This window comes from Cyprinodon variegatus, unplaced genomic scaffold, assembly GCF_000732505.1.
Source record: "Cyprinodon variegatus isolate N-32 unplaced genomic scaffold, C_variegatus-1.0 Scaffold140, whole genome shotgun sequence".
Lineage (NCBI taxonomy): Eukaryota > Metazoa > Chordata > Actinopteri > Cyprinodontiformes > Cyprinodontidae > Cyprinodon > Cyprinodon variegatus.
This window is the reverse complement of record NW_015150593.1, coordinates 1,052,437-1,063,416: the sequence shown is the minus strand read 5'-3', so window position 1 is coordinate 1,063,416 and position 10,980 is coordinate 1,052,437. Positions and strand designations below refer to the sequence as shown.

Here is a 10,980-nt window from a genome sequence, read left to right as displayed (position 1 = left end):
GTACTCCAGAGTGTTGTTCAGCATGGGGGTGAGTAGAAAATGAAGGCTAATCATGTTTTGGGTGTACTATTCCTTTAACCCTGCCTTGCCATATACCAAAATTACTACAGAAAGCTTTGATAAATACTAAAATGCTGTAAACATTAGCAGCAAATGTTATTTGGTATTTCATTGCATTTTACTCACCAATTTTCCTGCAGTCTTGCAGGTAAAAATTCTTCCACTCTGTGCAGCAGTACAGAGTGGAAGAAAATAAGACATTTCTTTGACAAGTTTCGCATTATATATTTATAGGCACGTATGATAATATCAGTAAGTTTGAGCAAAGGCATAAAATGAGCCGTTCTGTCGTCTGACCTTTCTCAGTCATCTCTTTCAGGTGACGTGGACCTCCTGAAGGAGGAGTGCCGTATGCTGAGGGAGGAGTGTGAGAGCCTGAAGGAAAGCAACAGGAGGCTGACGGAGAAGCTGCAGCTGCTGCAGAGACAGAGGACATGGTGAGAGGTCAACGGCTGCTCAGTCATGAGCCGTCCTCATTTTATCAGCTGGTGGGGATACCCTCTGGAATATTGCCCTGTGGCAAAGCCATATGTCATGTTAAAAAAAATACTCACCACCTGTTTGTTTACTGCGGCACATTTGGAATGTCACAGACAGGTTGATGTAAAACCGCTGAATTGATTTTGTGATTAGCTGGTAAGGGATTAGAAACAACTGAAAGCATTCAAAACGACAAATGAGAAATGGCGTTTTAAATTCCTTCCTCCACAGCTCCAGTGTCTATCTGTCCCTCAAAGAGGAAGATGCAGTGGAGGGTGGAGAGGAGAAGGAGGGCGAGGCTGGCTCGGGCGAGGTCATGACCGGGAGTTACATGACCATGACCCAGTCTGAGAACTGTCGCCTGGTGGATGCCTCCATCCAGAAGAACATCTCTTTTGATGGGAAGCCGGTGACGCCCACAAGCTGGAACGGAGGCATCGGGGAGATCTTCTCACTGAGAGAGCAGCTGAAACAGGCCGAGGAGAAGGCCTCCCAGGTTCAGAGAGAGGTGTGATGCTTCCATGGCAGCAGTATACTCTTAATAAGTCTTTAAAATGTTTTGGATGGACATACAGAAAGAAAAAGAAACAGCTGTCTGTTTGGATTTTTTTTTTTATTTTTTATCCAGTGTGATGGTCTGAAGATGGAGCTGCAGGAGCTGCAGATTCTGTACGACAGCAGTCAGAGGGAGAGGGCAGAGCTGGAGGAGGAGCTGCAGCGCTGCAAGGCCGAGCTGGAGAAGTTGTCAGGAGGAACTCAGGTGAGGAGAGACCAGATATTACAGTCACCATGGGACAAACGTGAACCACTACTGAGAGCTTTTTATCTTCCAGCCACTCCTAGTGATATTCATACCCCTTAAAATCTACAATCTCACATTTGATCTGTTTTTTAGCTTTTTATGTGACAGACCGACACAAAGTACTACAGGACTGTGAAGTTTAAGGAATAGTACACCCAAAACATGATTAGCCTTCATTTTCTACTCACCCCCATGCTGAACAACACTCTGGAGTACTTTTTTGATATCTCAAATGCATCTGGAGATCTGGGAGGCTTCTTGCTGTCTGCTGACATTCAAATAATGGAGGTCTATGGCGCCCGAGGCAGAAAGGTCCATAAAAGTCCACAAAAAACGTGTCAATATTCCTCCATACTGCTCGTCCAATGTATTCCAAGGGTCCTGAGTGGGTAGCGTCCATAATTTACTCGAAACGAAGTCATTTAGAATGTTTTTAGAGCATAAACAGTAGTGTATAGGATTTCCTGAAAGCGCGTTCACGAGTCTACGGAAACCGCGGCAGACCAAACCAGATGAAAGTGCGCATTCAGCGTCTGCTCTGCCGATAATGCAAGCGTAGAAGAAGAAATGTGCTGTTTACCTGTGCAAAGAAAGAAACAACGAAAGAAAAATGTCTGAGGACTTCAGTGTTGGGGAAGAGCATGAGTTCTTTGCCGTAACTGTCCTGCATAAAATAATGAAGAAAAAAACTGAGATTTTAAGAGAGGATTTTTATTTTTTTATAGAAATTTTCTACATTTTGGGACTAAATCATCCGATAAAGAATACATTTATATACATGTTTAAGCCAGAATGAGTTGATATTTAAATATGACTTCCCTACGACTTTAAATGAAGAGAGATATGGGGTTTAAATCCAAACACACCTTTTTGAAAGCAGAATAGTTGCACTATTTTGTGTCGGAGTGTCACATAAAACCCCAGTAAAATATATTTAAGCTTGTCCTTCAACCAACATGACACATTTTAAAAGATTAAAGTGGTATGAATATGTTCACAAAGCAATGCACAGTATATTTTTGAATAAGCAACTCATGCACGATAAAAAAAAAAGTTATATTTAGGTATGCATTTTGTGACATGCATGCATTTTTGTACCAGTTTTTAAAGCAAGGCTTTTCTGCATGTAGAAAATAAATGTTTTTTTCCCCCTGCAGCTGCAGCTAACGCATTAACAGTCACATTACACTTTGTCGTATTCTGTGTATGTTATCCACTTTTCTATGTGTCCCATACTGTGGCGATACATGTTCTGATATGAACTGACCTGCCCTGTCAGCTCATATCAGCATTTTCTTTCCTCTTTGGATGGAGGGAAACGCTCCCCTCACTTCCACAGTGTCTGTGTCCTGACCTCTCTGTGATAATGGGGCTTTAATACTGTTGATGGACAAAAACCAAACTAAAATAAATACTCTTTAAGATAAAGACTAACAATTGAAATAAAAAAGTTTAGAGATAAGTAAATTAACTTTCAATTTAATCTGTCTATATCCTATGTTAGACAATAATTGCATCAAAAGTGTATTTAAATGCAGTCTCAATAGCTTTGTAGAAATTACTTCTTGCTTTTGGCTTTTTCTGTGGGAAGGAGGGGGTTCCCTTTTTATGACTTCAATGTCTTGTATTTTGTTTATACTCAGTAGCAAAAACTGGATATTCTTATGACTTCAACTCTTCAGAAAGGTTTGCTGAATTTAGCTCAAAATAGAAAATTAAACTGTTTGAAAAAAGTGTGTATAATAAAGGAAAGCTTTTCCATTTTTAGAGGAATTTATCTCACATTAAAACGTTAAAATGTGTTCATCTGAATGTTATACTTACTTACTTTGAATTGTACACAATTAGCTAGACAATTGTACACAATTAGCTAGAAATGGCTCACAGGCTTTGGTTTGGATACCCCTGCTTAACCCTATAATGCCAAATGTATCGTATTTGATACATACGGTTTCTGACACCTTTTGCATAATTTAATGGTAAAAACTTTGCTCAAAATCCTAATGTACACAATCAGATATACCTGATAACAGCCAGTAGAAGACTACACAAAAAATCATCTTGACTTATCGCATAGTAATAAATTATTAATATCAGAAATGTGTTTCTGTTTTTTCTTTTTACATATTTTGTTAAAAGGGCAAATAAGGACTTCAAACCAAAAAAAAGGAATTTTCTGTTTTGTTTTATTCTTGGATCAGACTTTAAAGGGTTAAAAATGGAACAATATTTGTGAAAAAAAATGCATATATTGGTAGAGACACAGATTTAAGAATGTCCTGTTTGCCTAATGTGCGAAATAAACAAAAATAATTGAGATGTGAGGAAGAAGGGGATTATAACTGGTTGGTGAATCTTATCTTGAGATTTCTTTGCATTATGTTGGCCACCAATGGTAAAAAAATATATATTTTTTTTTAAATGAAGCAGGTATCTCCCAACATCATCACATTCTTTATACCAACAACCAGTGCAGATTTGTAATCTTTTCAATGGTGCAACCCACATATAAAAGAGGCTTTTCAAAAGTCACATCAAAGCAATTAATGACATAATACAGATTACCTTTTATTTCTTTGGTTTATTTATTTAGCTTCTAGATCTGTTATCAATTAATAAAAAAGACTTTAATTAAGCTAAAAGACAAAACAAGATGCAAGGAGTAAAAAAAAAAAAAAAAGGATCCTTTATGTTTTGCCTTCAACAGCCATGATGGGATGTGTCTGCATTGTGTCAAACTGTCTCCCCGTGCCTGTCTCTGACGCTGTCCTTGTTCTCTGAATGTCCATGACCTCTCAGCCTGTCAGACGACAAATTAACGCCATAACGAGGATAGAGAGAATAAACCGCCTCCAAATACTCCCTCACATTGTTCGCCTTTCTTTTCCCGGCCACTCAAAACATCACATGCTGACAACAAATGCCGCACAATCCTGAGCGCACATCCTCATGCCGACTAAATGTTTATGTCACCGTAAAGTTATGCATTGTTTGTTTAATGGGGCGTTTAAAACGCTCCATCACTGTCTTTTCCTGTAAATCCCAGCATTAGACATTGTGACATTTTATTTTTCATCATGTATTGATTTTTGTTGGTGTTTTTGGTCTGAATCAACAGCTCTGTTCAGTGTTTGTATTATTTTGTGTTATCAGTCCATCCATCCATTCACCCCCATCATCGCCATGGTCCTTGTGTTTGTTTTTTGATCCTTCCTCAGAGATTCATCCATCCGTCTGAGCACCCTGTTCTCTCCATCCCCTTCGTAGGAATGATTATAATTGTGGCTGTGGTCTGGTGCTGGTTGTCGGAGCTGGCGTCCCAGAGAGCAAGGTATGGGAGGAGCTTAACTCTACCTGATGCATTGTTTTGTTTTGCTGGAAATCCCAGACGGTCCTAGCAAATGCTAAATAAACAAGTGGAACATATGTTTGAATAAATAACATATTCCTAAAGATTAATAAAATAAAATAAATGATAAATAATGAAACAAAAAAAGGAAACTACATTAAATTTTGAGTAATCAGCACAGAAAACTATTTAATGTGATTATAAAAACGAACTGATTCAACTTTCTTTAATCATATAGAAGAAAATTTTGCATAACAAAAATCGCTTTTGTAAATTGGTTTTTATTTCTGCAAAATAGACAAACAAAACACAATTTGTGATGAAATAATTGTATAACAGCTAGAGTAATATATGTGTATAAATACTGTACACTGCAAAAAATCTAAATCTAGATAAGTCGTTTTTTCTTATAATAAGTGCATTTGTTCTTGAATTGAGGAGGTAAAAGAGACATTTTGCCAATGGAACAAGACAATTTACACTTAAAATAAGAAAACACAATTGCATTGTCTTATTTCAAGTGCATTTTATCCAATTATCTTATTTTAAGAGTAAAAATACTCATTCCATTGGCAAACTATCTCATTTACCTGCTCAAATTAAGGATAAATACACTTAATTTAAGAAATTTTGACACATTTTTATATCGTTTTTGCAGTGTAGTTTAGAATATATTCAGTTCCCTCGTGAAGAGCGTCTGCACTGGAAAAAATCTAAATCTAGAAAAGTCATTATTTCTTAAAATAAGTGCATTTGTTCTTGAATTTAGAAGGTAAAAGACATATTTTGCCAATAAAAACAAGACAATTTACATTTAAAATAAGAAAACACAATTACATTGTCTTATTTCAAGTGCATTTTATCTAAATATCTTATTTTAGGAATAAAAATACTCATTCAATTGGCAGATCATGTCATTTACCTACTCAAATTAAGGGTAAATTCACTCAATTTGAGTAATTTTTACTTATTTCTAGATCGTTTTTTCAGTGTGTAGTACACTGCAAAAAATTGAAATCTAAATAAGTCATTTCTTTCTTAAAATAAGTACATTTTTTCTTGAATTTAGGTGGTAAGTGAGACACTTTGCCAGTAGAACAAGACAATTTACATTTAAAATAAGAAAAAGACAATTACGTTGTCTTATTTCAAGTGCATATTATCTAAATATCTTATTTTAATACCAAAACTACTCATTCTATTGGCAAATAATATTATTTACCTGCTGAAATTGAGGGAAAATACACTTAATTTAAGAAATGTTTACTTATTTCTAGATCATTTTTTCAGTGTAATGTTGCTGTTCACTGCAAAAACCATCTAGAATTAAGTAAAAACTATTCTTAAATTGAATGTATTTACCCTTAATTTTAGCAGATAAATAAGATGATTTGCCAATGGATTGAGTATTTCTACTCCTAAAACAAGATAATTAGATAATATGCACTTGAAATAAGACAAAGCAATAGTCTTTTTCTCATTTTAAATGTAAATTGTCTTGTTCCTTTGGCAAATTTTGTCAATTACCTCCTCAATTCAAGAAAAATTCACTTGATTTAAGCAAAAATGACTCATTTAGATTTCCATTTTTTGCAGTGTTGTGCAGCAAACATGATTAATAGAAAAACCCCAACATCTAGCAGCAATCCCTGCTTTTATGGGGAAAAAAAGTCTCCGGTTCATTAATATTCTTAAGGTTTCTGGCTTTAATTCCAACAGAGATTTTCAAGATATTTCAAAACAGCTTATGATCACCCCTCTACTGTCTTCCAGACGTCTTTTGAAGCCGATCCATGATGGACTTTGAGACATGCTTGTGATCGTTATCCTGTTTGAAGCTCTACTGAGGCGTTTTGCAAAACCAGAGAAAGCATAGAAGTCCTGAGCCTGTGCCTTACTCCTCTGTATGCAGGGTGTTCTTTTCAGCGGATGCTTAATGCTTCCTCTTTTAGACATAGGCTAATGCTGATCCAAAGGCCTGAAAGGGGTTTATTTTGACTCACTGGGCAACAGAATAGAATCCTAAAACATCCTTGGTTTATTTTTATGCTTGTGAGCAAACTGGAGCTGATATTTTATGCTCCTGGGTCCGTAGTGGTGGAGGTTCTGGAGGTCAAGTATAGAGCCTTTTAGTGTGTTGTATGTATCTAACTGGGGAATCTAAAACTAGTGGCGGCTGCTGCTTCTGCTGTGAGCCTTGCTGGAGCTCTTATTTAGTCAGTTGAAGGTTTAATAAAGGAAATTTGACTTCCTTTTTTTCCACATTCAAGGATGTTGGAACTGGTCTTTTGACTTTAAAGTGTTGATGACACGATATTGATTTTATGTAATGAGTAAATATTTCTCAAACTTAGTGTATTTACACTTAATTTGAGCAGGCCAATGGAATGAGTATTTTTACTCTTAAAACTCTTAAAATTTTTACTCTTAAAATAAGATATTTAGATAAAATGCACTTGAAATAAGAAAAATGCAATTGTGTTTCCTTATTTAACTGTAAATTGTCTTGTTCCATTGGCAAAATGTCTGTTTTACCTTCTCAATTTAAGAACAAATGCACTTATTTTAAGAAAAAATTGACTTTTTCCAGTGTTATCCTTTTTATGTCTTCAGTTTAAAGCACACTTGTGTATTTTTTTATAGCAAACGCAGAACGTCTGAATACAGAGGATACACTCAATCCAGTGGTTGTTGAAAAATTGTCCAAAGCAAATATATTAATAACTTCATTCATTTTTCTCTCAATTTTAATATTTGTTTTTGATTTCGTGGTCTAGTTTTTGATCACCGGTAAAAAATATTCTACACATTTATCTTTAAAGGAATTCAAATGATTTGTTTTTATGATTTAGTCTCATGACATATTTGTCAAAGCGCCACTTGAACAGGACGGGTGGGCAGTTTGACAATTTACACCCAAGAACTAGCCTAAATTACAAAAAACTTTTACCAGTTTAGAAATTAAGAGTACATATCATCAAGTCTACAGATTTGTGATTGACTTTATTGTTATTCTTTATCTGGTTCAATTTTAGTGCCTTTTTGTGTTTATATCCCCTAAAAACATGTAATCAAAAGGACTGTGTGAACATTTAGGGTACAACTAATAAACCATTCTTTATTTTTTCAGCAAAATAATGCAGTATTCTTGCTGATCTACTAAACAAAACAAACAAAATGTCAGTTTAAATAGGTTAAAACAAAAACCTTGTTTTTCTCATGTTTTTAATGTAAATGTTTTTTGTCTTTGGTGCCTTTTCTAATTAGTCAGGCAACAATGCGATATAATGTGATATACTCTTTGAAACAGAGATGTAAATATTCTTATTAAAGACTGAAAGAATGCGCAGTAAAATGCAAACTTTGAATTTCACTATCATTGCTTTATACTGTGGTGTAAATAGGTTAAAAAGGGGCTCGTCTATTTAGAGATGTATGTCTTCAGAAGGGTTAGTTTTCCCCTAAAAAGCTTTATAGCTTTAAGAAAGACAGCAAAGCCCCTCAATGATGAATATATACAAAACTGTATCATATTAAGATATACTTTCTGACACAAACGGTTAACCTGAGTGAAGTTGGCCCCCCCACCTTCTTCAAATCAGACAAATTTAGTGTCAAATTTTGTGCTCCGTTTGTGCTACGTTTGTGCAGCAAAAATTTTCATTTGTGCCGCTATCGTTTTAAAGATATAAAGAAATATTTCTAGAGGTCATCAAAGGTCAACCAGCCTTCCCACCCTCTTCAAATCAGACGAAATGGGTGTCAATTAACTCAGCTCCGTTTGTGCAGCAAAAATTTTTGTTTGTGCTGCTTTGGCTTTGAAGATAATAATGAAAATGTAAAGGTCAAAAGGTCAACCAACCCCCCCACCTTATTCAAATTAGACAAAATTGGTGTCAAACGTTTGTGCAGCAAAAATTTTCGTTTGTGCCACTATCGTTTTAAAGATATAAAGAAATATTTCTAGAGGTCATCAAAGGTCAACCAGCCCTCCCACCTTCTTCAAATCAGACGAAATGGGTGTCAATTAACTCAGCTCCGTTTGTGCTGGTTTGTGCAGCAAAAATTTTCGTTTGTGCTGCTTTGGATTTGAAGATTTGAAGGATTTGAAAAAAAGGGGGGGGGGGATGGTTGACCTTTGATGACCTCTAGAAACATCTCTTTATATCTTTAAAATGAAAGTGGCACAAACGAAAAGTTTTGCTGCACAAACGATTGACACCAATTTTGTCTAATTTCAAGAAGGTGGAAGGGGCTGGTTGACCTTTTGACCTTTACATTTTCATTAATATCTTCAAAGCCAAAGCAGCACAAACAACAATTTTTGCTGCACAAACCAGCACAAACGGAGCTGAGTTCATTGACACCCATTTCTTCTGATTTGAAGAAGGTGGGGGGGCTGGTTGACCTTTGATGACCTCTAGAAATATTTCTTTATATCTTTAAAACGATAGCGGCACAAACGAAAATTTTTGCTGCACAAACCAGCACAAACATTTGACACTAATTTGGTCTGATTTGAAGAAGGTGGGGGGGCCAACTTCACTCAGGTAAACGGTTAGTAACCTAGGTTTAAATAAAACAAGCTCCCTGTGGTATTGTCCACTTCCCTTCTGTGGGGTTGGTAAGGGTAATATTACTTTATCACCATGCAGTCATATCTAAACCCAATGTGTGACCTCTATGCAGCTCAGAGACTTGCTGGTGAAGATGTCTAATCCCTCCATGAGGCATCATCTGCCTCTGCTGAACTTCCCTTTTTATTTTAACTGACGGTCAGCAGCTCTGGAAAATGGCCGATAAGATTATCTCCGCAGTCATGATGCAGCTACTTAAATCCTCTTATATCAATAAGTGCTGAAATAGGAGGCAACTGGAAGCCTTTTGTTTCTTGAACCTATATCAGTACTTTCTACACGTATTAAACTGCATCCAACACAGATTGTTTCAAGATACCAAAGCTGAACAGTTTATGCCAGCGAGTGATGCAGCCCAAAAAACAGTAGTTTAAGTTAACTCAGAAATATGAATCTGAGAGCTGTCCTTAAGATAAAATACCACATATTATTGTGTTTGTTTAGTGTGAACAATCAGAAATTAAAAAACAATAATTAGTGGTACCAGATTTGGCATCTAAGCACCTGGAATAACCTCAGTAGATGCTAACAGCACATAATGTTTGCAATTGTTTTAAAGGTATACAAATAAATTGTGATGATCTAAAGGGTTTAGAGTCTCTAATATCAAAAAGACATGCAGAAGCTAAGTTTGCTAAGTTAATATGCACTCTTATGGGTGAAAATTTTAAACTTTCTGGGCTGTTAATAATGTATTTAACTGTTGTTGTTTTTTTTCTGGGTGGAATTACGGATTAAATTCCACCCAGAATACTTGATGAGCATACATAATACAAAAAAAAAACTTTTTTAGAAATATCAGAAAGGTTTAAGGTTATTTTAAAGTCGAAGTTGAATTTATTTTGAAGTTTTCTCTAATCCACATGGGATCAATATTATATATACAGATGCAGGGTTATTTATAAGCTACAAACAGTGGGTAAAATAAGCATTGAACGCACCACAGAATGTCCCACAGAAATCAGTTTATTTATACTGGATTTTTTTCCCCCTGCCTTTGAAGAATGTTATTAACTTTCAACTAGGTTAAAGCAGAGTCTTTAGGAAAGATCATATTTTTATTCAGTGGTGATGATAATGTTATCCTACTGGAGTACCCTGTTCTATCTGGCATTCCATTGGACGCCGTGATGAAGAGGACCTTATAAAGATGTGTAATAGTAAACCAGGCAGCAGCTTTATCTCTGTCTGTAGAACCAGAAACCCCACTAACCTTAGACTTAGATGGCTCTGGCCCAGTCAGCAAACATTAACACCTTTAGGACTCACTGTACTTTGCAGGTAACCACATGTACAATTTAAGATTTATCAACCTTTTTTTCTTTTTTTACCATACAACACTTTATGAACTCTCAACCACATGGCTGCATCATGGTGCGGGTCGTTTCTGCTATGAGTGGCACCAATGTAATACGTTAGGTGGAGGTAGAAATGTATTCCAAAAAAAGTTAAAAAACAATCCACTGGACTTTGTTTTTCAAGTTTAAAGACATTTAGCTTCCCATCCAGGAACCTTTTTTCAATTCAGAATGACAGAAATAGCGTTGAGTTCGAGGCTTTATACAGTAACCCAACGAAGGCTTTTGTACGGTGGCCCTGAAGTGCAAACTGCAACTACAACTCTAAAAGCGCAACTAGATTAAGGAAAACAA

The 10,980-nt window shown here is 35.9% G+C and overlaps 1 protein-coding gene across 2 annotated transcripts in view; it reads left to right on the top strand.

Annotated features, from left to right (window-relative positions):
• Positions 1–10,980, top strand: part of LOC107086001 (coiled-coil domain-containing protein 136-like) — a 48,883-nt gene that overhangs the window by 35,852 nt on the left and 2,051 nt on the right. The window contains exons 4-7 of one of the 2 annotated variants that reach the window (XR_001481289.1): positions 380–497; positions 772–1,048; positions 1,169–1,300; positions 4,610–4,673. Coding sequence is in view for 1 of the 2 variants with exons in the window: in XM_015376716.1 (XP_015232202.1) it covers positions 380–497; positions 772–1,048; positions 1,169–1,300; positions 4,561–4,673 (640 nt within the window). In the remaining variant the exon portion in view is untranslated. Of the gene's footprint in view, positions 1–379; positions 498–771; positions 1,049–1,168; positions 1,301–4,560; positions 4,674–10,980 lie in introns of both variants that reach the window. The other variant, XM_015376716.1, reaches the window with a different exon arrangement.